A 27,680-nucleotide genomic window follows, 5' to 3' on the forward strand; every position below is an offset into this window, starting at 1 on the left:
CCCGGAAAGTCGACCTCGCGCGTCCAATTTGTTTTGAACGTGTTTTTTTCCTTCGGGAAAGCTTTGTCCTAGTCGGGAAGTGCTCCGGAAACCCCCCGCCGGGTTTCGTGTAAATCCTCCCCGTACTTCCAGCTTTTTTGCCCCGGTAAGTTTTCTTTCGTCGTCGGGGTAGGCCTCTTTTCGGCCTCGGTCGAGATTTTTTCTCCCTCTAAATTTGGTGCTTCAAATTTCGCCATTTCGGCTTTTGATTTCGCCGGCGTGATTTTTCCGCCCATGACATCGAAGCCTTCCAGCGGCTTCAAGAAGTGCACCCAGTGCGCCCGGGTTATCTCGCTCACTGATCGACACTCGTCGTGTCTTCAGTGTCTGGGGGCCGAGCACCGCCCTCAGAACTGCAGTCTGTGTTCCCTGCTTCAAAGGCGGACTCAGGTAGCGAGACTAGCCCAGTGGAACGTGTTGTTCTCGGGCTCTTCGTCGGCATCGGCACCGGGATCTTCGAGTGCATCGACGTCGTCAGCGTCCAGACCATCTTCCTCGGCCGCCCCTGCATCGAGTGCATCGAGGCATCGGGCCTCTGCATCGGCGCCGAGACATCGGATAGCTGCATCGACGTCGGTGGTACCAGGACCTCGTCTGCTGATGTCGTCGGACGGTGGTGCATCGGGTGGAGTGCAGGTGAGGGCTGTCCATTCCCCTGCTGGTGGCGGTGAGCCCTCGGGTGGGTCTCCGCCTACCCTGAGGGCTCCTGCGGTACAGCCCCCCCGAGATCGACCTTCTTCAGTCTCGGCCCCGAGGAAGCGACGGATGGATTCGACGTCCTCCTCGTCGGTGCCGGGGAGCTCCGGTGACATGCTTCGGAAGAAATCGAAGAAGCATCGACACCGGTCTCCTCCCCGTGTCGGCACCGAGAGCTCTGGGTCGCCGAGGGATTCGGCACCCAGCAGGCATCGGCACCGAGAGGACCGCTCACCCTCTGTTCAGGAGGTGTCGATGCGCTCCGCTCTGGACAGCCCGGAACAGCCTCCACGCCCGGAACAGGTACTGACGTCGACGCCTGCATCGACCTCTCAGCCTTTCTCTGCAGCCGCTCTAAACGAGAGCCTCCGGGCCGTTCTCCCAGAGATTCTGGGAGAGCTGTTGCGCCCTACCCCTCCGGTACCGGCGGTGCTTGCGCCACCGGTACCGTCGAGCGTGGCGCCGGCTGGCCCATCGCCCAGGTTGAGGTCCCCGACGTCGGTACCGCGTGCGGTACCGACCGCGGCCACCTCCCAGGAAGGCTCCCCGACTACGTCGGCGGAGGGAGCTTCGCCGATGCGGGCGAGGGAGTCTACCTCTCGACGCCCCCATCGTGGACGGGGTTCCACGGAGTCGAGCAGGGCGAGGTTGCAGACACAGGTCCGTGAACTTGTGTCTGACACCGAGGGTGAGGCCTCGTGGGAGGAAGAGGAAGATCCCAGATATTTCTCTGACGAGGAGTCTGAGGGTCTTCCGTCTGATCCCACTCCCTCTCCTGAGAGACAGCTTTCTCCTCCCGAGAGTCTGTCTTTTGCCTCCTTTGTCCGGGAGATGTCTACGGCCATCCCCTTCCCGGTGGTTGTGGAGGACGAGCCCAGGGCTGAAATGTTTGAGCTCCTGGACTATCCTTCTCCACCTAAGGAAGCGTCCACTGTTCCCTTGCACCATGTCCTGAAGAAGACATTGCTTGCGAACTGGACCAAGCCATTAACTAATCCCCACATTCCCAAGAAGATCGAGTCCCAGTACCGGATCCATGGGGACCCAGAGCTGATGCGCACTCAGTTGCCTCATGACTCTGGAGTTGTGGATTTGGCCCTAAAGAAGGCTAAGAGTTCTAGGGAACATGCTTCGGCGCCCCCGGGCAAGGACGCTAGAACCTTAGACTCCTTTGGGAGGAAGGCCTACCATTCCTCTATGCTCGTGTCCAAGATCCAGTCTTACCAGCTCTACACGAGCATACACATGCGGAATAATGTGCGGCAGTTGGCGGGCTTGGTTGATGCTCTTCCCCTGAGCAAGCCAAGCCTTTTCAGGAGGTGGTCAGGCAGCTGAAGGCGTGCAGAAAATTCCTGGCCAGAGGAGTTTATGACACTTTTGATGTTGCGTCCAGGGCCGCTGCTCAAGGTGTGGTGATGCGCAGGCTCTCATGGCTGCGTGCCGCCGACCTGGAGAATAGAATCCAGCAGCGGATTACGGACTTGCCTTGCCGTGCGGATAACATTTTTGGCGAAAAAGTCGAGCAGGTGGTAGAGTCTCTCCACCAGCGGGACACCGCATTCGACAAGTTCGCCCGCCGGCAGCCTTCAGCTTCTACCTCTACAGGTAGACGATTTTTCGGGGGAAGGAAGACTGTTCCCTATACTTCTGGCAAGCGTAGGTACAATCCTCCTTCCCGACAGCCTGCGGCCCAGGCTAAGCCCCAGCGCGCTCGCTCTCGTCAGCAGCGTGCGAATCAGCAAGGCCCCGCGGCTCCCCAGCAAAAGCAAGGGGCGAGCTTTTGACTGGCTCCAGCAGAGCATAGCCGACATCCAAGTGTCAGTGCCGGGCGACCTGCCTGTCGGAGGGAGGTTGAAAGCTTTTCACCAAAGGTGGCCTCTTATAACCTCCGATCAGTGGGTTCTCCAAATAGTCCGGCAAGGATACACCCTCAATTTGGCCTCTCAACCTCCAAATTGTCCACCGGGAGCTCAGTCCTACAGCTTCCAGCACAAGCAGGTACTTGCAGAGGAACTCTCCGCCCTTCTCAGCGCCAATGCGGTCGAGCCCGTGCCATCCGGGCAAGAAGGGCTGGGGTTCTATTCCAGGTACTTCCTTGTGGAAAAGAAAACAGGGGGGATGCGTCCCATCCTAGATCTAAGGGCCCTGAACAAATATCTCGTAAAAGAAAAGTTCAGGATGCTTTCCCTGGGCACCCTTCTCCCCATGATTCAGCAAAACGATTGGCTATGCTCTCTGGACTTGAAGGATGCCTACACACACATCCCGATACTGCCAGCTCACAGACAGTATCTGCGATTTCAGCTGGGCGCACGCCACTTCCAGTACTGTGTGCTACCCTTTGGACTCGCCTCTGCGCCCAGGGTGTTCACAAAGTGCCTAGCTGTGGTAGCAGCGGCGCTTCGCAGGCTGGGGGTGCACGTGTTCCCATATCTCGACGATTGGCTGGTGAAGAACACATCCGAGGCAGGAGCCCTGCAGTCCATGCAGATGACTATTCGCCTCCTGGGGCTACTGGGGTTTGTGATAAATTACCCAAAGTCCCATCTTCTCCCAGTGCAGAAACTCGAATTCATCGGAGCCCTGCTGGATTCTCGGACGGCTCGCGCCTATCTCCCAGAGGCGAGGGCCAACAACTTGTTGTCCCTCGTCTCGCGGGTGCGAGCGTCCCAGCAGATCACAGCTCGGCAGATGTTGAGATTGCTGGGCCACATGGCTTCCACAGTTCATGTGACTCCCATGGCCCGCCTTCACATGAGATCTGCTCAATGGACCCTAGCCTCCCAGTGGTATCAGGCCGCCGGGGGTCTAGAGGACGTGATCCACCTGTCCACGAGTTTTCTCGAATCCCTGTATTGGTGGACGATTTGCTCCAATTTGACTCTGGGACGTCCCTTCCAAATTCCTCAGCCTCAAAAAGTGCTGACCACGGATGCGTCTCTCCTGGGATGGGGAGCTCATGTCGATGGGCTTCACACCCAAGGAAGGTGGTCCCTCCAAGAAAGCGATCTACAGATCAATCTTCTGGAGTTGCGAGCGATCTGGAACGCTCTGAAGGCTTTCAGAGATCGGCTGTCCCACCAAATTATCCAAATTCAGACAGACAATCAGGTTGCCATGTACTATGTCAACAAGCAGGGGGCACCGGATCTCGCCCCCTGTGTCAGGAAGCCGTCAGCATGTGGCTCTGGGCTCGCCGTCAAGGCATGGTGCTCCAAGCCACATATCTGGCATGCGTAAACAACAGTCTGGCCGACAGGTTGAGCAGGATTATGCAACCTCACGAGTGGTCGCTCAATTCCCGTGTGGTGCGACAGATCTTCCAGGCGTGGGGCACCCCCCTGGTGGATCTCTTCGCATCTCAAGTGAACCACAAGGTCCCTCAGTTCTGTTCCAGGCTTCAGGCCCACGGCAGACTGGCGTCGGATGCCTTCCTCCTGGATTGGGGGGAAGGTCTGCTGTATGCTTATCCTCCCATTCCTCTGGTGGGGAAGACTTTGTTGAAACTCAAGCAAGACCGAGGCACCATGATTCTGATTGCTCCCTTTTGGCCGCGTCAGATCTGGTTCCCTCTTCTTCTGGAGTTATCCTCCGAAGAACCGTGGAGATTGGAGTGTTTTCCGACCCTCATCACGCAGGACGAAGGGGCTCTGCTGCATCCCAACCTCCAGTCCCTGGCTCTCACGGCCTGGATGTTGAGGGCGTAGACTTTGCCTCTTTGGGTCTGCCAGAGGGTGTCTCCCGCATCTTGCTTGCTTCCAGGAAAGACTCCACTAAGAGAAGTTACTTCTTTCATTGGAGGAGGTTTGCCGTCTGGTGTGACAGCAAGGCCCTAGATCCTCGCTCTTGTCCTACACAGACCCTGCTTGAATACCTTCTCCACTTGTCTGAGTCTGGTCTGAAGACCAACTCCGTAAGGGTTCACCTTAGTGCAATCAGTGCATACCATTACCAAGTGGAAGGTAAGCCGATCTCAGGACAGCCTTTAGTTGTTCGCTTCATGAGAGGTTTGCTTTTGTCAAAGCCCCCTGTCAAGCCTCCTACAGTGTCATGGGATCTCAATGTCGTTCTCACCCAGCTGATGAAACCTCCTTTCGAGCCACTGAATTCCTGCCATCCGAAGTACTTGACCTGGAAGGTCATTTTCTTGGTGGCAGTTACCTCGGCTCGTAGAGTCAGTGAGCTTCAGGCCCTGGTAGCCCAGGCCCCTTACACCAAATTTCATCACAACAGAGTAGTCCTCCGCACTCACCCTAAGTTTCTGCCAAAGGTTGTGTCGGAGTTCCATCTGAACCAGTCAATTGTCTTGCCAACATTCTTTCCCCGTCCTCATTCCTGCCCTGCTGAACGTCAGCTGCACACATTGGACTGCAAGAGAGCATTGGCCTTCTATCTGGAGCGGACACAGCCCCACAGACAGTCCGCCCAATTGTTTGTTTCTTTTGATCCCAACAAGAGGGGAGTGGCTGTAGGGAAACGCACCATATCCAATTGGCTAGCAGATTGCATTTCCTTCACTTACGCCCAGGCTGGGCTGGCTCTTGAGGGTCATGTCACGGCTCATAATGTTAGAGCCATGGCAGCGTCGGTAGCCCACTTGAAGTCAGCCACCATGGAGGAAATTTGCAAAGCTGCGACGTGGTCATCTGTCCACACATTCACATCTCATTACTGCCTGCAGCAGGATACCCGACGTGACAGTCGGTTCGGGCAGTCAGTTCTTCAGAACCTGTTTGGGCTTTAGGATCCAACTCCACCCCCCGAGGGCCCTGTTTGTTCTGTTCCAGGCTACACTCTCAGTTAGTTGGTAAATTTTTTAGGTCAATCTCAGTTATGTCCTCGCCGTTGCGAGGCCCAATTGACCAATGTTGTTGTTTTGAGTGAGCCTGGGGGCTAGGGATACCCCATCAGTGAGAACAAGCAGCCTGCTTGTCCTCGGAGAAAGCGAATGCTACATACCTGTAGAAGGTATTCTCCGAGGACAGCAGGCTGATTGTTCTCACCAACCCGCCCGCCTCCCCTTTGGAGTTGTGTCTTCCCTTGAAGTGTATTGTCTTGCTACATACTGGACTGGCCGGCTCGAGCCGGTTTCGGGCGGGAAGACGGCCGCGCATGCGCGGTGCGCGCGGGCGCGCGAGGGCTAGCAAAGGACTTTGCTAGTGAAGTTTCCGATTGGAGGGGCTGCCGTGGACGTCACCCATCAGTGAGAACAATCAGCCTGCTGTCCTCGGAGAATACCTTCTACAGGTATGTAGCATTCGCTTTATGTTTTATATACATTTTTATGTTATGTTAAATTATTTTTACTGTTTTTATTTGTAGACTCCTGATGCAGGCCTTTTGGCCGAAACACAACGGTTATGTCGAGTCAAATATACTAATTAATAAAATTTGGTTTTAGCTTTATTGTGATCCAGTCTCTGGGACTCCTGGTTTTGTGCCCACTTTTCTGTTTGTTTTACAAAGTATCCATGGGTCTTCTTTGAGTTCTCCACGCTTTGTGGATTCTCTAATTACATTATACCCCATACATTTTACTCTGAATTGACCCACTTTGTAGAGTTTTTTTTTTAAATGTGTTATTGTAAACTGCTTTAAAACTTGTGTGTAAGGCTGTATATCAAATAATTAAATCAAAGTATGAGTTGAAAAGTAAATCATAAGGCAAGCAGATTCATCACCCTGACTGAATTAGCACTTGATATCCAGTAGCAATCCTGCATCAGTGCTAATAACAGGCATGGAAGCAAACCTGGAACTTTATGCTAGGAGGAGGGTTGACATTTATATGAACAGAGGAGGGACTCTTCATGACCTGACAGTGTCAATCATGTTTGCTTGCAATAGTCTGAAAAGGGAAAGGGGGAAAGGACTTGATATACCACCTTTCTGTGGTTACAGTCAAAGTGGTATACATATTATATATAGGTACTTATTTTGTGCCTGGGGCATAGAGGGTTAAGTGACTTGCCCAGAGTCACAAGGAGCTGCAGTGGGAATCAAACCCAGTTCCCCAGGATCAAAGTCCAATGCAGTAACTATTAGGCTACTCCCTAGAGTAGTGAAACTGAGTTCCTTGCAGTCTTCCACCTTGTTTCTGATGCTGACTTCTCAGGTACCACTGTATGCCCTGCCTCCTCTCTGGCAGGTGATTCAGGGAAAAGTTGTTATTCTGGATAGGGCAGAGTGCCACTGTCACATTGGGGAGCTCATTCTTCAGCAGGATCCAGATCCGTTCCTACACTATTACCAAAACAAGGTAAAGCTCATGTATTTGGTAGGAGCAGTTTCAAAGCCAGAGCTTCCAAAAATGTCTTTGAATTGCCAAAGGTATGCTTTTTTTTTTTTTTTTTTAATTTCCAGCAGCTTTAAATTATCACATTACCAGGTTTTCTTTATATATTTTAAAAAATTTTTTGTTTAAAATATTTAAGTTGTACAGGTTTTGTTTATATTTTTTTTTTTAATTTTTTTGTTTAAAATACTGAAGTTGTATTAGATTTATTGTTCCTGTAGGTTATCAATAGAAATCAAACAAAATAAAACATGGAAAAGAAAATAAGATGATACCTTTTTTATTGGACATAACTTAATACATTTCTTGATTAGCTTTCGAAGAAATCAAGAAATGTATTAAGTTATGTCCAATAAAAAAGGTATCATCTTATTTTCTTTTCCATGTTTTATTTTGTTTGATTTCTATTGATAACCTTAAGAGTGGACTAACACGGCTACCACACTCCTCTACTTGTTCCTGTAGAAAACTGAAATCTTAGGGGGCAAGTTATCAACATGGGCTACTGTCAAGTCAGATTATTTTACCACAGGTTTCATTGTATGCAATGAGACCCTGTGCTAAAATAACCCGACTAAATAGTAGCCCACTTTGATAATTTTCCCCCTTGGGTTGCTGTTCCTTTTAAAGATCTAACATGATTAATGTCTGAGTTTATTCTGTTGTTCCTGTGAAAGGCATGACAGCCTCAGAGTCCAGTTTTCTTTTTTGTTTTTTGCTTTTTAATTATTTTTTTAGCTTAACAAACTGAAGTCAACAAGTTAAGGGAAATGCTAGAAGTTTTAATTTTTAGCTGATAATTGTTCCCTTCTTTATTTATATGGTGAGCTAGTTTGTGTTATATAGCAAAGAGAGGGAGCAAAGTACAAACAAAAAGTCCAAACAGCAAAACAAAAAGTACCAGGAGCCTTCAAAAAAGGGGATAAGAATTTTAATCAAATGAATAGATGAAACAATCCTAGAATGGACCCGACACGGTCCGTGTTTCGGCGCACAGTGCCTGCGTCAGGAGTCGCGAAGTGTAGCAGAAAGTGTACGGCTGTGGGCTGGAAGCAATATGCTGTGCCACCGTGTTATCCCTTGAAAAAACATGTCAAAACTTGTCGGGAAAAGTGTGGCTTCCTTCAGCATCCTCAGAGGGATAACACAGTAGCGCAGCATATTGCTTCCAGCCCACAGCCGTACGCTTTCTGCTACACTTCGTGACCCCTGACGCAGGTGCTGTGCGCCGAAACACGGACCGTGTCGGGTCCATTCTAGGATTGTTTCATCTATACATTTGATTAAAATTCTTATCCCCTTTTTTGAAGGCTCCTGGTACTTTTTGTTTTGCTGTTTGAGCTAGTTTGTGTTAAAATACCAGGATTCAAATAGCTAAATATGTCAGAGCCACCTATTGGTGAATTGTAGAAATGCAATGATTAAACTTCGGGTTAGCTTGCTTTGATTGGTAAACCAGTTTTCATAAACAGAGATCTGTAGAGAGAAACTGTAAAGAAAGGTACTAATATTAGAAATAGCTATATGTTATTTTAACTTTGTTTTGCTTTATAAAATTGTGTGTGTGTGGGGGGGGGGGGGGGGGGGGGTTAGTTCCTTCTTTTTTTCTCTCAGTTGGAACCACAGTGCTGGGATTCTGGCTATATATTTTTTTTTTTTGTTACATTTGTACCCCACGCTTTCCCACTCATGGCAGGCTCAATGCGGCTTACATGGGGCAACGGAGGGTTAAGTGATTTGTCCAGAGTCACAAGGAGCTGCCTGAGGTGGGAATTGAACTCAGTTCCTCAGTTCCCCAGGACCAAAGTCCACCACCCTAACCACTAGGCCACTCCATATGAGCCTCCATGCACAATTACTAGGAGAATTTTCTCCTTTTGCAATAGATCCATCCTCCCACAGTTTTATAATGGTATTGTTAATATGAAAAAGTGACATCACCTGCCCAAGTTTGCAGATTATACATAGCAGGGGCATAGCTACAGGGGGGTCTCGGGGTCCTAGGCCCCCTCAGTCGGAAGCACAGGTATACGGCGCGATATCTCTCTCCCTCTACCGTCTCTCCACCTGTCCACAGTCTGGCATATTCCCCTTATCTCCTGCTCCCCCCGGTGCTGCAGTCTTCTGACCTTCCAGCAGCTTTGCAGATCAAGGCAGTCTAATTGGCTGCAGGCCTGGAAGTCTTTCTTCTGTACCACTTCCTATTCCTGCATAGGTGGGATGATGCAGAGGGAAAGCTTCCAGGGCAAGCAGGTGACATGGTTGCCTTGATCTACGAAGCTGCTGGAATTCTTGGAAGACTGCAGCGCCGTGGGAGAGGGAGAGAAGAGGAAGACGCCAGACTGGGGGCGGGTGGAGGGAAGGAAGAAAGATGCCGGGCTGTGTATGTGGGGTGGGTGGGAGGGAAGAGAATGCACCCATAGGGGTTGGGGAGAGAGAGGTCCAATGCACCCATGGAGGAGGGAGAGAGATGGATAATGAACCTGGGGGGGGGGGGGGGGGGAGATTGCAGGGAGTGGGGGTGGGAAGAGAGAGCTGGAATGAGGGCATGGGGAAGAAAGGTGGGGAAAGATGTTGAACCCACAGGGGGGGAGAGAGAGAGAGAGGGAAAGAGAAGATGGACCTGCAGAGGGAGGGGGAGAGAGAGAGATATGGGGAGGGGGTGGGGAGAGATGTAGGATTGCAGAAGACAGAGAAGGGGAATTGTATATAGCCACATGCTTTTTATTTACGTTGACTATATTTCAAATCATTTTACAGAACTGTTTTCATTTGTTCTACCTATTATTTTGCCTATAGCTTCCACCAATCTGCAGTTTCTCTCTCTTGTTACCTTTTGGTAGTTAACAGATTTATTATTAATGTCTGCAATGACTTGGGGCCAGGATTATTCTGCATCTGCTCTGCCCCTAATCATTTGGCTTCCCATCAAAGCTTGCATTTTATGAGTCTGAAACAAAATGATTAAAATCAAAAAGATAAACCCAAGCAAGTTTTTAAAGGGTGAAATACTTCTGTGCATGAAAAAAAAAAAAAAGAGTTGGACCCGGTGGTGATTGTATCCAGTGAGTTTAAGTTGACCAAACAGCAAAATAAGGCCACAAAAAAAAAAAATTTCAGAAGGATGCTTGGATGCATAGAGAGAGGAATGGCCAGCAGGAAATGGAGCTGATAGTGCCTCTGTACGAGGAGACCTTATTTGGGGCCCTTTTTAGTAAGCTGCACTATAGGTGCGCTAACGCTAGAGACACCCATAGGAATATATAGGTGTCTCTAGCGCTTGCGTTCTCTTATTTTTAGTGTGCGCTAAAAATGCTAGTACACCTTAGTAAACAGGGCCCTTGGATTATTGTGTGCAATTCCAGAGGCTTCATCTTTAAAGAGATATAAACAGGATGGAGTTGGTCCAGAGGACAGATACAAAAATAGTCAGTGGTGGTAGTCATAAATTGTATGAGCACAGGCTTAAAAGTCATTTTTGGGGAAAAAGTGAGAGAGGAGGGATATTTAAATACCTTCATGGTATAATTGCACAGAAGGTGGGCTAATTTCAGTGAAATGGAAACTCTGGAATTAGGAGTTATAGAATGAAGATGAAAGGGAGACTCAGGAGTAATCTTAGGAAATATTTCTTTAAGGAAGCAGTTGTGAATGCATGATGCAGCCTTCCAGTGGAGGTGGTAGAGATGAGGGTGGTACCTGAATTTAAGAATGCATGGGACAAAGTACATAAGATCTCTGAGGGAGATGAAGGGATGTAGAGTTAGTAGTTGGTATAAATGGGCGACTGGATAGGTCATGTGAATCTCTGTTTTCTGAGTAATTGGCCTTTAATTCTACTGCTCTGGGAGTAGACATCTTAGCAAGAAAGTCACAAATACCTCACACTCGAATCCGTCTGGTCTGTTGGCCTTAATGTTTCAGATGACATCACACAGCCTATGGAAGTTAATCTTATTATGTTTCATGTGTGATGATACGGGAGAACCCATGGTTGTAAGAATGTCACCAAACATTGAAAGGGGGTGTAGCATTTTAAAACTAAAGATCAGTATCTAGTGGGTACTTTCTTCTACTAGAACCTGGGAAGTGCTGCTGTTTTGAAATAACTGGTTTGTTTTGTACCCAGGTTCGAGACGCAGCAATGAACAGTTTAGTGGACATCTACAGACATGTTGGTGAACGAGTACGGGCGGATCTCAGTAAGAAAGGATTGCCGCAGTCACGGTAGGTGAAAAGCCTGTGCATTTTCCTGGTCTGCCTTTGCTATTTATGGGGCCTGTTTCAACACAAGTACTGATGATTTTGTTTTGCGGAAATTAATTTGGTGATAGTGTTTGCTAGTTGGAATGCACAATTCAGTTTTAGCTCCGGTTTTCCAATGAAAGCATTCCCTACTTGATTAGATTGTAAGCTCTGCCGAGCAGAGACTGTCTCTTCATGTTCAAGTGTGCAGTGCTGTGTATGTCCAGTAGTGCTATAGAAATGATTAGTAATAGTAGTAGTACTTGGTGGCATTAATCATACAGCAGGTTTTGAGAGGGTCAGAAGTGGTTAACTGACTCTTATTATAGTAGTGTTCTACAGATGTCCATGCTAAGTAGTAAAGTACAATCTCCAATCCAATTGTTGTTGTTTTTTCATATTTTACTTCTTTAAATATAAGCTAGATGCTTCAAAATATCAAATTGCCCATGTGTTGACTCTTCTTTTGGTGTTAATTCCTAGACTTTTTTTTTTTTTTTTACCCCGCGCTTTCCCACTCATGGCAGGCTCAATGCGGCTTACGTAACCACTAGGCCACTCCACCACTGTTGCTACTATTTGAGATTCTACATGGAATGTTGCTATTCCAACATTCCATGTAGAAGTCGGCCCTTGCAGATCACCAATGTGGCCGCACAGGCTTCTGCTTCTGCGAGTCTGACGTCCTGTCAGACTCACAGAAACGGAAGCCTGCGCAGCCTTCTACATGGAATGGAATGTTGCTAGTGGAATAGCAACATTCCATGTAGAATCTCCAATAGTAGCAACATTCCATGTAGAATCTCCAATAGTAATTTTATTTTTGTTACATTTGTACCCTGTGCTTTCCCACTCATGGCAGGCTCAATGCGGCTTACATGGGGCAATGGAGGGTTAAGTGACTTGCCCAGAGTCACAAGGAGCTGCTTGTGCCTGAAGTGGGAATCAAACTCAGTTCCTCAGTTCCCCAGGACCAAAGTCCACCACCCTAACCACTAGGCCACTCCTCCTGAGTTAAAAAAAAAGTCGCATTTTTATTATCATAGTAACATAGTAGATGACGGCAAAAAAGACCTGCACGGTCCTTCCAGTCTGCCCAAGAAGATAAATTCATATGTGCTACTTTTTTATTTGTACTGTCCTCTTCAGTGCACAGACCGTATAAGTCTGGCCAGCCCTATCTCCGCCTCCCAACCACCAGTCCCGCCTCCCACCACCAGCTCTGGCACAGACCGTATAAGTCTGCCCAGCACTATCCCCGCCTCCCACCACCAGCTCTGGCACAGACCGTATAAGTCTGCCCAGCACTATCCCCGCCTCCCACCACCGGCTCTGGCACAGACCGTATAAGTCTGCCCAGCACTATCCCCGCCGCCCAACCACCAGCCCCGGCACAGACCGTATAAGTCTGCCCAGCACTAGCCCCGCCTCCCAACCACCAGCTCTGCCACCCATTCTAGGTTAAGCTCCTGAGGATCATATTTGATTTATTTCCCTCTGTATTTTTTTTGTTTAATCTCCTTTATGCTAGTTTTACTTGTAGCTACAGTTTGATGTTTGTACTGTTTTGTACTCTGCTTTGTACATCTTTTGATTGTAAAAGTGGACTGTAAATGATGCAATTAAATGAAACTTTGAAGTCATAAGTGACATCAGACACAATTTGAACTAATTGGCTACTGTTCAGTGTGATGCTATCTGTAACACCTCTATCTTTGAAGAATTCAGGGGAATTGGATTAAAATCAGAGTTAGTAGCTTACTATGGAAAGGGGATGGGACTTGATATACTGCCTTTCTGTAGTTACAAAGTGGTTTACAGTACATATTATATACGGGCACCTTATTCTGTGCCTGGGGCAATAGAGGATCAGGTGACACTTGTCCAGAGTCACAAAGAGCTGCAGTGGGAACTGGACCTCTGGTTCTCAGGTCACTGCACTAACTGTTAGGCGGCTACTCCTCCACTCAACTATGGGTTCGTTTTACTAAGGTGCAGTAATTGATTTAGCACGTGTTAACTGCCACGCAGCCCATTGTATACATGTGGGCTGCATGGCACCTAACACACACTAATTTGTTAGTGTGTGCTAAATCCGTTAGTGCTCCTTAGTGAAAGGACCCCTATGTTCATTAGGGGGTTATTTTACCAAGCTGTGATAAAAGGGGGCCTGCGCTAGTGTCAGCCTGTGTTTTCAATGAGCGCTGAGACCCCCTTTTACCACAGTGAGTAAAAGGTTGTCTGTCTTTTTTTTTAAAAGAAATGGCCTTATGTGGCAAGTGAATCACTTGCCGCGCGGTCATTTTGGGAGGAGCACTTACTGCCACCCATTGAGGTGGCGGCAAGGGTTCCCACTCTAACCCAACGGTAACCAGGCAGCGTGTGGTAGTGCCCGATACCGCCGGGTAAACAAAGGTGCTAGAAAAATGAAAATATTTTTGTAGCGCCGGAAGTGGTGTGCGCTGGGGGTGGGAACTACCGCCGTGCTGCTGCGGTAGTTCCGAATTAGCGAGCGGTAAGCCCACATTGGGTTTACAGCCACTTCGTAAAAGACCCCCTAGATGCAGGGTGTATAGTGCCACGGGTTACATGAGCTGATCACACTTTACTGCCTGGTGATTGAATGACCTTTTTGATTATGCAAACAGTTAAATCATGTCTTGTTATATACAAGGTTACTGTACTGCCAGTTTTGTTTATATCTGATTAATCTACATCAAAATTTGCAGATTTCATTATAAATTGCTTAAGCACTGTACATTGTTTTTTGTACTTTCCAACAGGCTGAATGTAATCTTTACAAAGTTCGATGAAGTTCAGAAATCAGGAACCATGATACAATCTTCAGCTGGTGAGCAGCAGTAATCTTCATATGTCTTTATGAGGTAGTTTGTGCTCTGTGGGGCCCTTTTACTAAGCAGCGGTAAGCCCACTGCGGGTTTACCATGTGCCCGATCTGTAACTACCGCCGGATTTCCGCAGGATCCTAGCGGTAGTTCCCACCCCTAGCGTGTGCCATTTCTGGCATTACAAAAGGTCTTATTTTTGTGGCACCGAAACTTAACTGGCAGTAAGCTGCGCTGCTCAGTTACCACCGGGTTAGCACGGAAGCCCTTACCACCACCTCAGTGGGTGATGGTAAGGGCCCTCTCCCCCTTCGAAATGGTCGCACGGTAAATGTTTCACTTACTGCATGGCCATTTCGTTTTGTCAGAAAAAGACAGCCTTTTACCCGCTGCAGTAAAAAGGGGCCTCAGCATGTGTCAAAAACACACCCTGACGCTAGCGCCCTTTTTTACTACAGCTTAGTGAAAGGACCCCTGAATTTTCTAGATGCTGATGTCTGAGTGCTTGTGACCGTCACTTATGACGTGATCTGCTTTAATGAATCGCTAATTAATGAATTGTTTTATTATGCAATCTAAATCGCAGTAGATATTAGAGCTGCCTATGTATCTCCATTTGCCATTTTTTAACATTCTCAATTATTTTGTGCTGTACTGTCCTTGTGGAAAGACCTGTCTAAAATTGTCCTCCTTGAAAACGTTGTTGTGCCTGTTACTGTTTCTGCCTACATTACATAGGGCTTCTAAAGTTTTTGATGGCTTATTTTTGATTAGCTGAGAGTCTCTATGATTGTGCATTTGGATTATTAGCCTGTATTTGATACTTAATAATTTTATTATGTTATATTATTTATTATGTATTTTTGTTATTTTATTGTGTTTGTACACCATTTTTGGCCCTTTAGGAGGGTAATGTAATTAACGTGTGATAGATTCTTAGTTGGTGCTATTTCATTGCAACTTGGATAATCTTGTATTCACACTGAATAATATTGAAAGTGTTGGGTGTGGGAGGAACTTTTCTGGTTCAGTAGAAAGGTTCCCTCAGGAGTTAGAGATGATCAATTATTTACAATTTTTTAAAGCCCTTAAAAATATAACTTGTTTATGTAATAGGAGGCAGAGTATGGAAATTAAAGGATGGTTGGAAAGTGGATTAGTTCTTTTTTTTTTTCTCCTATAAATTCTTGTAATTTTAATGTTTGTTTTTGTTTTGTTTTATTTGTCATGCATTTGTAATTTCACTTTATGCATTACTATTGAAGCAAAAAGATGGAAAATTACTATCATAATAGAACATGTAACCAATACCTGTAGCTGAGAGAAAGCTGCCAGAGGCAGGGCCACAAGAAAAGGTGTGGGGAGGGGGCAGGATTCCATGGACTTGGCCTCCAAAGGTGGGGGTGTGGCAGGGTGGCACAGGCAAGGTTTCGAGGGAGCAGAAGCTTCTTCCTGCCTGCCTGCTTCCGGGTCTGTCTCTGTCCTGCTCCTGTGTGTCAGGACCCAGATGATTTGCATTAATGCAATAACCTGAATGCTGGCAGACAGGAGCAGGAGATGACAGACCGAGGGAGAAGCAGACACTAGAAGTTAAGGGGGCGGTGGCTTGATTTGGGGGGGGGGGGGGTAGTGCGGCAGTGGCCCAGGTGGTGGTGGGGAACTGTGTGTCTTGGCGGCCCTGGTCAGAGATAAGTTGCCAGTTCCATCTCTTTTGTTAAGCCTGGACAGTAAGTAACAAGCCAAAGCAAAAGGGTTATGTGATGTTTTCAGTTTTATTCAATATTTCCTGTGTTTTTATATTCATTTCATTTTATTTTATTGTAAAATAAAAGACAATATCTGATGACTCGGAAATAGAGCAGGCAATCCTAAACACCACTCCTACCCTATTCAATCACCTTTCTCACCTCATGTGCAACTTTCTGAAATTAGTCCCCTTATTTTCTTACTCCTGTTACTCTATCTTATCTATCTATCCCCCCTGTTTACTAACCCGCATGGCAATGCCGACACAGCCCATTAAAATTGAATGGGCTGTGTCGGCATTAGTACATGGTCGCTTAGTAAACAGGGGGTATGTTCTATCTTTACTTACACCCTATACTGTGTATTAAAATGTTTTATTATGTATTGTGTTGACATTGTAAGTCATGATTTGTACTGTTTGAATATTTTTACTGCTATAATTGTTTTTTGTTTAGTTTTTATTTATTCTTGCTGCTGCCTTGAGTGAATTCCTTCAAAAAGGCAGTAAATAATGTTAATAAAAAAATAAATAAACAATAGTAATAAATCAAGTATACATCATAGAGAAAAATAAAAACACATCAGGAAATCTTCCTAATTAGTTCACTAATAAGGAAAAGAGCCCTAATTCAAATAAGCCATAAGGCCATGGGCGTAGACTTGGGGGGGGCAAACGACGAAGACTGTAACAGTCTGTAAGTAAGGAAGCCATTTCCACTCCCCTGCGCAACTGTCGCCGTTCACAAACACAGCAAGCAAACCTGTGTGAGCTGCTGCTGCTGCTGCATCCACGTTGTCGTTCTTGGGAGATGCTTTGAAGTGGGAGGGAGACGCTGGATAGATTGGGGAGGGGAAGAAAAGGGGATGGAAAGAAACAGGATGGGCAGGGGAGAGAGAAGAATTGTTGGACAACAGGGATTGATGGAGGGGACAGGGGAGAGAGGAAATTTGCTGGAGATGGATGGAAGAGAAGGCAGGGGAGAATGGAAAGTTGCTGGACATGGAGCGGAGGGCAGGGGAAGGAGGAGAATTGCTGGACATGGATGGAGGGGAAAGGGGAGAGAGGAAATTTGCTGGAGATGGATGGATGGAGGAGAGGGCAGCAGGGGAGAATGGAGAGTTGCTGGACGGATGGATGGAGGGAGGGGAGAGAAGTCAGGGAGGAGATGCACTTGGTTGGAGGGGGGGGAAGAGAGGAGAAATGCTGGACATGGATGGAGTGGAGGGCGGGGAAGAAATGAGAAATGTTGGACAAGGATGGAGGGAAGGAAAGACAAATATCAAATGGAAAGAAGACACTGCTTAAAACAGAAGACACTTGGGACCAAAGCGAATAGAAAAACTAAATGATCAGACAACAAAGGTAGAAAAAAGTATTTTATTCAGAATTTATTACCGTATTTTTCGGACTATAAGACGCACTTTTTTCCCCCAAAATTTGGGAGGAAAATGGGGGGTGCGTCTTATAGTCCGAAGGTAGCGTTTTTTGACCTCCGTCCCGTACTTACAGGATTCCATGTTCCCTGGTGGTCTAGTGACGTCGGGGCAGGAAAGAGCCCCCTCTTTCCTGCCCATCGCGCTGCTCTCCGTGCTTCTCAATGCTTTCCGACGGTCTCGGCGAGATTCAAAATGGCCGAGCGGCCATTTTGAATCTCGCCGAGACCGTCGGAAAGCATTGAGAAGCACGGAGAGCAGCGCGATGGGCAGGAAAGAAGGGGCTCTTTCCTGCCCCGACGTCACTAGACCACCAGGGAACACGGAATCCTGTAAGTACGGGACGGAGGTCCAAAACCCGGACAAGACGCACCGGAGCACCTAGGTTTTAGAGGAGGGAAAGAGGAAAATTTTTTTTTTTCCTATTTCCCTCCTCTAAAACCTAGGTGCGTCTTATGGTCCGGTGCGTCTTATAGTCCGAAAAATACGGTAATTGGAATATGTCAGCTTTTTGAAATGTGCATCTGTAATATTTTGCATGCAAGTTTCAATTTTTCTGGTATTGCTGCATGCTGAGTCTGACTTCTTGAGTTAACTTTCCAGTATTTTGCCTTCATATTTTTTGATTTCTAGTTCCTTGTGTCATGTGTTTTTCATGTGTGATATAGGTGCAGTATTCTGCTAGCATGTAGTATTTGCAGCCCTTTTTGTTTTGCTTTGTTTTTTTCACGAGGTAGTGTATTGGTGTTTTAGAGCCTGCCTGGTGTAATTACAGTTCTGCCTTTTCACGCATAAGGTTGCAGCTCGTCCTGTCCTTGGAATTAGTGCTGTTATGGTTTAGTAAGGATATGAGTGTGTTTTTGCACAAGTTTGTGTATTGCATTTTGCAGTGGAGAGATTGTGTGTTGTCCTTACTGAGGTGGCACGAAAACATCAGAAAGGCTGTGGAGCCTAAATCATGACACACTACCTCTTGAAGGATCTACATATAGAGCCTATGCATTTCTAAGGTCAACACTGGCATGGTATGGGAAAGGGGGTGGGGAAATACTACTGGAGAGGAAGAGGGAGTGCTGGGTAAGGAGGAAGGAAGGAAGGGTGAAAGAGCTGGCTTGATATCTCATACATATTCATTATGGTTATTCCCCAAAAAAGCCAGCTCTTTTTCCCTTCCTTCCTTCCTCCATATTAGCATATTCATTCGAAAAAAAAAATATATATGCAAATAAATATGCTAATATGCTCCGCCCCATCCTTTGCCCCCCCCAAATGAAACAGTCAAACTACGCCCATGCATAAGGCATTTTTAAGAATTCATAGAACAACTGAATGGCAAACAACTTCAGCATCGGTATTTGAATTTTATAGTGACTCAATATTAGGTTCCTTTATGATGTTTGGTGGAAGCTCACCAGTAACTAATTTTACTGCTCCAAGAAAACCCCAATCCCCCCCCCCCCCCCCCCCCGATAACCAAGATGATCAAAAAGTATATACCCCCCTGTTTACGCGCAGTAATGCCAACACAGTCCATTCACTTTGAATGGACTGTGTTGGCAGTGTTGCGTGGCAGCTGCTAGTATGGCTTTTTAAACAGGGGGGGGGGAGGGGGTAATATACAGTGCAATCCACTTAAGTGCAAGGGTCTGGGACCAAAGAAATGTATGCAGTTAACCAGAGCGTGCACTTAACCATTGTGATCCAAAGAAGCTTGACATCTGAGAAACGTATGTACAGTACTGTTTATTATTATACGTACAGTATACAGTCTCAGTTAACTGACATTAGGCTTTACTTGAAGTAATCAGTTATAGTCCTCTGTACACTCTTGGTTCTGTGAGTTCCATAGACTATATCTGCCAGATGGTAAAAACAGTCATAGCACGCACGGTGTTGAGACTCTCCAGCGCTCTTGCAAAAGTGACAGGAGGAGGTTGTTGAATTTCATCAGCATGTGCCTCGGTGCTCATTTCTTCATCTGTTCCATCATCAACTGTTGTTGCTGGCGTGTAGGCGCATATCTCGACATTAGTGCTGTCTTCAGCTGTGTGTAGATCATAATCAACAGCTACGTAGCGATGGAACTCCTCGTCAGTAACACCGGCTGGTATGTCAATAACCTCTTCATCTGACACGTTTGCAACAGCTGCATCCCCCTCCACATCCTTAACAAAGCTTTCCCGCTTGTAGCAGTTCACAATGGTTGCCTGTGTAACATGATTCCAGGCTTCTTTCTGCATATGTAGGGAATCCAACAGTGATAGATTACGAGCCAGTTCAGCAGCACGTTTATCCTTGCAAATCTGGTCATCCATAACACTCAAAAGACGACGTAGCACAAGAGCCCGATAATGTTTGAAATGGGCTATTTTGCCCTGATCCATAGGTTGGATCAGAGAGGTAGTGTTTGGTGGCAGGAAGACCAGTTGACGTTAGACAGCCTGACATCATCCCTGTGTGCAGCACAAACATCACAAAGCAACAAAATCTGACGCTTTTGTGCCCGCATTCTAGTGTCTAACTTCTTTAGCCACTGCTTCCAAATTTCCTCCGTCATCCATGAATTTGCGTTAGCCTCATATGACACAGGAAGTCGCTTAACTTTTTTGAAGCAACAGGGGTTGTTTGTTCTTTCCAATGATGAGGGGTTCCAACTTCTCACGCCCATCCATATTGCAGCAAAGGAGGATTGTCAGTTGGTCTTTCGATGTTTTACCTCCAGTAGTTTTGGCATGTTTGAATGCAAGTGTGCCATCGGGAATCACTCGCCAGTAGAGACCATTTTTGTCAGCATTGAAAATGTCACGAGGTGCAAACTCGTTCAAGATGGTAGGAAGAACTGAAACAACCCAATTTTCAGCACCAAAGTCATCAGTGTCTTGTTTCTCACCATGCTGTTTCTTGAATTTTATGCTGTTTCTTTCCTTCCATCTTTCCAACCATCCAACAGTGGCTTTGAATTCAGTTAGTCCAAGACTTTCAGCTAGCTGGTTAGCTTTCTCCATAAGCAGTGGACCACTGACAAGAAACTGTCTGCTCCTGACTCGAGAAAACCACCGAAGAAGAGCATCTTCTTCCTCCTCAGCTTTTCCTGCCCGTTTTTGTTTCCGTTGTGGATTTGTATTGTTTTGCCAGTCTTCCAGAAGCTGGTCTTTCTGCTTCAAGACACGTGAAATTTGACTGGGATTGACACCATATTCTTTAGCAATAGATGCTTGACTTTGTTTTCTAATTTTTTAAGAACTTCTATTCGTTCAGCCAGTGTTAAAGTCTTACAGTTCCGCCACGATGACGACGATGACCCCGGTGCACGCTCCAACAGCATTCTTTCGCTTATTCTGCCTGTGGCAGTTAGAGGCAGTAAATTTGAAATCTTGGTTGTCACACACCAATTGGCTTCCATATGCCATGTGCGCGCTTATGCGGAGTCTTTCCTGCAGAGGAGCGGTCTTGAACCATGCATATAAGCGAATCTTGCACTTATCAGTGGTGCGCTAAACTGAAGTTTGTCCCCATAGAAATTGATGGTGCCAAAACGGGACTGAAGTACAGCATGCAGTTAAACAGCGCAAAGTACGGCATTCGGTTAAACAGAGCATGCGCTTATCCGACGTGCACTTAAATGGAGTGCACTGTACTCGATCAAAAAAGTGTATAATGTACTCTGAAACTTTACAATGCATTTACATGGAAAATAAAGAATAAATGAGGCCTCCATTTGTAATAGGTTAGGTCTCAGAAATAAAAATTACTTTCTTTTGTGTGCTACAGACTACATCTGAAAACATAAAATGTTTAATTTTAGAAAAGTAGACTCTCTAAATATATAAAAAAAATTAGGCAATCAGTTCCTATCAGAATTCAGGGCAAGCTGCAGAGTTAATTTGGCAGATGATACAGCTTCTGAATCAAACTTCTACCAGTTAAATCAAAGGGGATGTGATGACTTCCCTATAAGGAAAAGGCTAAAGCAGCTAGGGCTCTTCAGTTTGGAGAAAAGATGGCTGAGGGGGGATATGATAGAGGTATATAAAATAATGAGTGGAGTGGAACGGGTAGACGTCAATTGCTTGTTTACTCTTTCCAAAAATACTAGGTCTACGGGACATGCAATGAAGCTGTTAAGTAGGAATTTTAAAACAAATTGGAGTAAATATTTCTTCACTCAACGTGTAATTAAACTCTGAATTCGTTGCCAGAGAATGTGTAAAAGTAGTTGTCCAAACTTTTTTAAAACCCCATTAAGCTATCTTCCTAAAATAAAAGCCTATAAGCTATTATTAAGATGGACTTGGGGGAAATCCACTGCTTATTTGTAGGATAAGCAGCATAAAATGTACTATTTTGGGATCTTGCCAGGTATCTATCTGAGGGACAGATACACAAATCTTACCATGCTAGGAACATCCAGTTTTGACTGGTTCTGTCCAGTATAACATGCATGTTATTTAATGAGCAATGCACAAAGGGTTTCATCTTACCCATTGAGGTAGCAGACATCGATAATCCTATGCAAATGTTTTACAGTGAGCTGGCATTCTGAGCAATGCACAGAAAGGAACACCTACCTTTTAACATGCAAAATTTGCATGAGGTCTGGGCTGGAGCTGTCATTGTATGAGGGCAACTTCTGTGAGAAGCATTCTGCTTGCATTTTTCAGTAGCAAAACTTGTCTGAGAGCGGAGAACAGAGGGATGGAGAAACAAACATGGGGGGCTTTCAGCAAAGAGATTTTTTTCAATAGCAAATTGCTCTGATGCTGGCTTTCCCTCAGCCAATTGGCTGTCTGCTTGTTTCTCCGCACCCTCCCAGTTGATATCATAGGGGCAGACAGCCATTCGGCTGGGGAAAGCCTCTATGATTTCACTTAGGGGGGGGGGGGATGGAGAAACAGACAACCATTCAGCTGGGGAAAGCCCTTATGATGTCAGCCGGGGGGGGGGGGGGGGGGGGGTTCAGCAAGGAGGAGATTCCCAAGTGGAAATCTTTGGGGCACCCTGAGGAAAGGCATGTAAGCTGCAGGAGGAAGGTGGAGCCAGAATCAGAGCACTGCAGGGCAAAAGAAACAAGGGGACAGTGGAGCCATCAAGTACTGCAGGGGAAAGGAGAAAGTACAGCAGCAGGATTCCTGTGCATATGCAGAACATGGACTCTTGCTGAGAGACTGTTCTGCGCATGTGCTAGGTGCTTTCTCTAGCTGCTTGCTAAATTTATGTGAATCTCATTTGCATGTGATTTCCTTTGAACATTGCTCGCTCAGGGCTGGTCTTAGGCAGGAGCAACCGATGCGGACGCATAGGGCCTCGCTCTCCAAGGGGCCCCACACTGCCGACTAGAGACCTGCATGGGAACGGGGTTTGTGGATTTTTTTTCCCCCTTTGTTTCTTCTTCCGAGGCAGATCCATCACTGATCCCTTCCCTTCCTTTCCTGTGAGTCCAGTGTCCTCCCCCAGTCCACAAAAACCTGATTTTTCTTTGCTGGTGCTGGCAGTGGTAATGGGAACAAGCTGTATGAGCCGACCCCGGTCCTTCCCTCTTTAGCGTCCCACCTGCACATAATCAGGAAGTTATATCAGAGGGGAGGATCGCTACAGAAAGAAGGACTGGTCAGCCCAGACAGCCTATTTCCGTTGCCCCTGCTGGCACCAGTAAAGAAACCAGGTTTTTGTGGACTGGGGGGGGGGGGGGGTCAAGGCGGTGCAAGACTCAGGTGTGGGGAACAGGGGATAGGTGCTGGATCCACAGCAGGAGCGGAAATGGGTGGAGGTGAAGGGAGAGGGGTCAAGTAAATGCTGGATCATAAGGGAGAAGGGTTGGGAGAAGGGACAGGGAGTTGATGGATCATTGGGGTGGAGGGGAATGGGGAGGGGAGAAGGAGTTGCTGGACCTTAGGAGGGGAAGGGAGAGGGGAGAAAGAATTGCTGGACCTTAGGGATGAAGGAGAGAGGAAAGGAAATTGATGGATCATAGGAACAGAGGGGAAGGGAGAGGGGGCAGGGAGTTGCTGGACCATAGGTGTGGAGGGGAAAGGATAGGGGAGAGGGAATTGCTGAACCTTCAGGGTGAAGGAGAGTGAAGAGGGAATTGTTGGATTATAGGGGAGGGGAAGGGAGCGGGGACAGTAGTTGCTGGACCAATTTGGCGCTGAATATCTGTGCCTAACCAGCTATGTTACGCAATTTCTGCAGTTAGGCGCTTAAGCCTACTGGCTGGTTAAATAGCTATGAATATCGGGGGGTATGAATGCTGCCTGGGTAGCAGACACATATATCCACAATCTCACATGACTTGCATGTTCATTGAGTGATATGATTTTCTATTCCTATAGATGTCCTTGTATTCCCAGTGGGGGGAGGTCTGAGTGCCGTAGAACTAATCCACATTTTTCTGGAGTGCCTGGGAAGTAGTGGGGAAGGTAATATAATGTGAGGTGTTGGTGAGGAAGGTATCAAGGAACTGGGCAAGACATTTGGAGACAGCGAGCTGGGTGAGGCCTTCATTGACTGCTAGAAGTGACTGGAAATTACCAGTGGCTAGAAAGGCAAGGGAGGCAGTGACCTTCAGTTGGACTGGCATGGGATTATTCCTGTGTGTCCTAGACTGGAGAAGGGGCTGTAACTGGTCTCTGACTCTGATCCTCCGGGACCTCCCCTCCAAACTCTCATCCATCTCCAGCAAGGCTTGAGCCACCAAAGCATTCTGCGCATCCATGATTGATGTGCAGATATCCCATCACCACAGGTGCAACCCACTGACCCCAGAGACACCACTGTGCACACCTCCACCTACTGCACTTCATGAGACCCAGACCCGCACCAGCTCACAGTCATGAGACACACACCAGCTGCTCAAAATCTCACTTTCGCCACCAGCAAACAGTCAACACACACACAACCGCAGCAAAGAGCACAGTGAGAAACTGGGAGTGGCAAACAGAGGAACAATGAGAGACAGAGGAAGAGCAGGTAGGGAGGTATAATAGTAGGTGTGGGATTTGTAGACAGTGAGGATTTGTTGAGGGGACCAGATACAGAGGAAGGGATGAGTGTGGCTGGGGGTTTAGCAGGTGTGGGCAAGAAGTTGAGAAGGCAAGGCAGGAAATGTGAGAGTGAAAAGGTTCATGCTGGGGCAAACACACAAAGGTTACAAAGCACTCAGCAACTCTCCACTATTTCTCTCAAAGGACCACTTCATCTTTCCACTCTACAACTCAGCAAAATCACACATGGCTCTAAAGAAAGGCTTAGCCTTACCCTAGATGCTTTTAAAACAGATCTAATTCCAGATGTTTTTCTTTCTACCCAGAGGAAGTCGTTTTTTTCTATCCGTTATTGGCAAAACATGTTCATTACTTAACACTGCCCATGTCACACCCACGAAATGCCCCCTCTGGGAACATCTTCTTTTCGAAGACTATCTGTGTTTTGATTATGCACTTCAGACGTTTTTCTGCAAGAAATCGATTTTGAAAATGGACCCCATTATATTCATGCTTTGAGTAGCTAAATAGAATATTTCAAGAGCAGTACATTTTCCTGTCTCCTTAGGAGTGAGGAAAAGGGAGTACCGATTTTAATTGTCACTTCTGCAATACTGCTTAAATTAATTGGCTTTAAATGTAAAAAGCATATTAATAGGCCTAGTAATTTGATTTGGTTTCAGTTTGATGGTGTGCAGGGATCCAGGTTCACTTCTCAGGCTTGGTTGCTGTTTCCTGGGCCGGCTGTGGCTGGACATGATGCTCTGCAGCACAGTTCACGTGTCTCTGGAGAGCTCAGTAAAAAGATATAAGTCCTAGACATTGGCTGCCTGTTCAGCAAAGGATCATTTACAAGATCCTAATGAGTACTTTTATGGCTCTCAAGTTAGGTTTACCAGTTACCTTGCTGCTCCTACAATTTCATATACATTATCATGTGTTCTTTCTTCCATAAATGATTATTGGTTAGTTCTTTCAGACTCTAAACAAACGTGACATGAAACTACTGTATTGTCCTTTTACTTTTTAGCTTCTTCTACCTGGAATAAATTACCGCTACACATTCATAATATTGCCTCTTTGAAGGAGTTTAAAATAGCTATAAAACCTTGGCTTTATGGCCAAGCATTTGAGTTCGATTCCCGGCACAGGCAGCTCCTTGTGACTCTGGGCAAGTCACTTAACCCTCCATTGCCCCATGTAAGCCGCATTGAGCCTGCCATGAGTGGGAAAGCGCGGGGTACAAATGTAACAAAAATAAAATAGATACTATTGGAGATTCTACATGGAATGTTGCTATTCCACTAGCAACATTCCATGTAGAAGGCTGCGCAGGCTTCTGTTTCTGTGAGTCTGACGTCCTGCACGTATGTGCAGGACGTCAGACTCACAGAAGCAGAAGCCTGCGCGGCCACATTGGTGATCTGCAAGGGCCGACTTCTACATGGAATGTTGCTAGTGGAATAGCAACATTCCATGTAGAATCTCAAATAGTAGCAACAGTGGAGGAGTGACCTAGTGGTTAGGGTGGTGGACTTTGGTCCTGGGGAACTGAGGAACTGAGTTTGATTCCCACTTCAGGCACAGGCAGCTCCTTGTGACTCTGGGCAAGTCACTTAACCCTCCATTGCTCCATGTAAGCCGCATTGAGCCTGCCATGAGTGGGAAAGCGCGGGGTACAAATGTAACAAAAATAAATAAATAAAATATTTGATTTTTTTTTTGTATCAGTTTAGTCTCGCCCTCTGATGTTATATCACTGTCAGATGTTTACTTTTTTTTTTTTTTTTACTAATTACGTTTTTTTTCTTAACATTGGAATGTAATTCTAGTTGATGATTGAGTCTGTCTCCTTATGTGACTGTATCTTGCCCTTTCATGAATTTGTAGTTCTTTTCTGTTTCTAAATTTTAGATCGTACACTGCTCAGTTCTGCGTGTCAGTATGGGCGGTATAGAAAGTTTTAATAAACTGAAAGTGTAAACTCCAAAGACCCTCCTGCTGGGAGACTGAATTTAAATAACTGGGCTAAATGGAGTTGGTTTACAGAGCAGAAGAGGGTGATGGTGACTGAATCTGTAGTAGTTGAGAATGAAGGCTTTTGTGATGCTGTAACCTTACTAGAAACCAGCACTTCTGATCTGGAAACCCCAAGGATCAGAGGAAGCTGCTTGGCCATTTCTGAAACATGGCTTGTTGCTAGGTAACAAGAGGGATTTCCAGCCCCAGAAAAGGGTTGCTGAAGCGGAGTGTGGCATTTCTAGTGATTTCAGTGTTTTTCCTTTCACATGTAATTATTAAACATCTTGAAATAAGAAAAGTAATTTATGCCTTTTGTCAGGCGTTGGAAATATTTTAGCTGTGTGCATATGTTCATTGCTCCTAATTTTGCAGCTGTTAGGATTTTCAGCACTTATTGTACAATCGTGCCTTTTGTTCCCCTGCAATCTCTGCTCATCTTTGATGGTTTCTGATGTGGCTTTTTAGGGTCTGAGTGGGCAGAACAGTCCCTTTCATTTACTCCTTGGACACACGCATGCTTCCACTCTTCTTAAGTGACACAGATTTATCCTACTGCAGATAATCAAATCTGACTGTAATGAATGTTGAACACATGTTAAATCTGTGAAGAATAAGATTGTCTCTAGTTCTCTGGTTTTTAATGGGTGCGTCCCAAAGACTTATTTTGGGGAGTTTCTTTGTTTGCTTAGTGTTTTCAGATTCTGAATAAAAGGTTTTGCTGTTAAATAAAATACCATGTTACATAGCAGTAGTTAACTATGCCAAATCCATTAATCATGTACATAAAAAGTGAGAAATTTGGGGGTAGATTTCTTTTGTACTGTTCATAAAACAGAATAAAGCAACAGAAGAAAGATTGTGGTGAACCTTGCTGCATGCAGTTGGTACAGCTGTCCTTGATGTCACCTCTGAAGATTAGTTTTGCCATCCTCACAGATGGGGACCCCTAGGGTCATTCAGGCAAGTCTGAACATCATAACCCTTGCCTTCTCCAGATTCTGACTCTAGCCTTGGGTACTGGGCTCACTGCATCAAACCTGTTGTATAGTTGTTAAAAATTGATGCTTTTGACTCGTGTACCATGTATGTAATTATAGGCAGGCTGTAGGCATTATGATTGCAGTTAAATTTTCTCTAGTACATTTCTTTTTATCTGGATTAAGCACAATTCAACCAACCATTACTGCTCCACTGTATTTGCCATCGCTGTTAGGAAGAAAATATTGGTTTAGAAGAAGAAATGTAAGCAGTTTCTATTGCCCATCCTCCAGCCTAACATCTAGCCATGTATACCCACTGTCCAAATGTAGTCTGTACTTAGCCTTTACATAAATAAATGTACCTTTGTGTAATGCTTTTAGCATTACCATGTACTTC

The 27,680-nt window shown here is 46.2% G+C and overlaps 1 protein-coding gene across 5 annotated transcripts in view; it reads left to right on the forward strand.

The window, feature by feature from the left end:
- Positions 1-27,680, forward strand: part of CLASP1 (cytoplasmic linker associated protein 1) — a 484,411-nt gene that overhangs the window by 99,587 nt on the left and 357,144 nt on the right. For all 5 annotated transcript variants that reach the window (XM_030210422.1, XM_030210418.1, XM_030210420.1 and 2 more), the window contains exons 7-8: positions 11,160-11,257; positions 14,059-14,126. In XM_030210422.1, coding sequence (XP_030066282.1) covers positions 11,160-11,257; positions 14,059-14,126 — 166 coding nt within the window. The remainder of the gene's footprint in view (positions 1-11,159; positions 11,258-14,058; positions 14,127-27,680) is intronic.

This window comes from Microcaecilia unicolor, chromosome 7 (assembly GCF_901765095.1).
Source record: "Microcaecilia unicolor chromosome 7, aMicUni1.1, whole genome shotgun sequence".
NCBI lineage: Eukaryota > Metazoa > Chordata > Amphibia > Gymnophiona > Siphonopidae > Microcaecilia > Microcaecilia unicolor.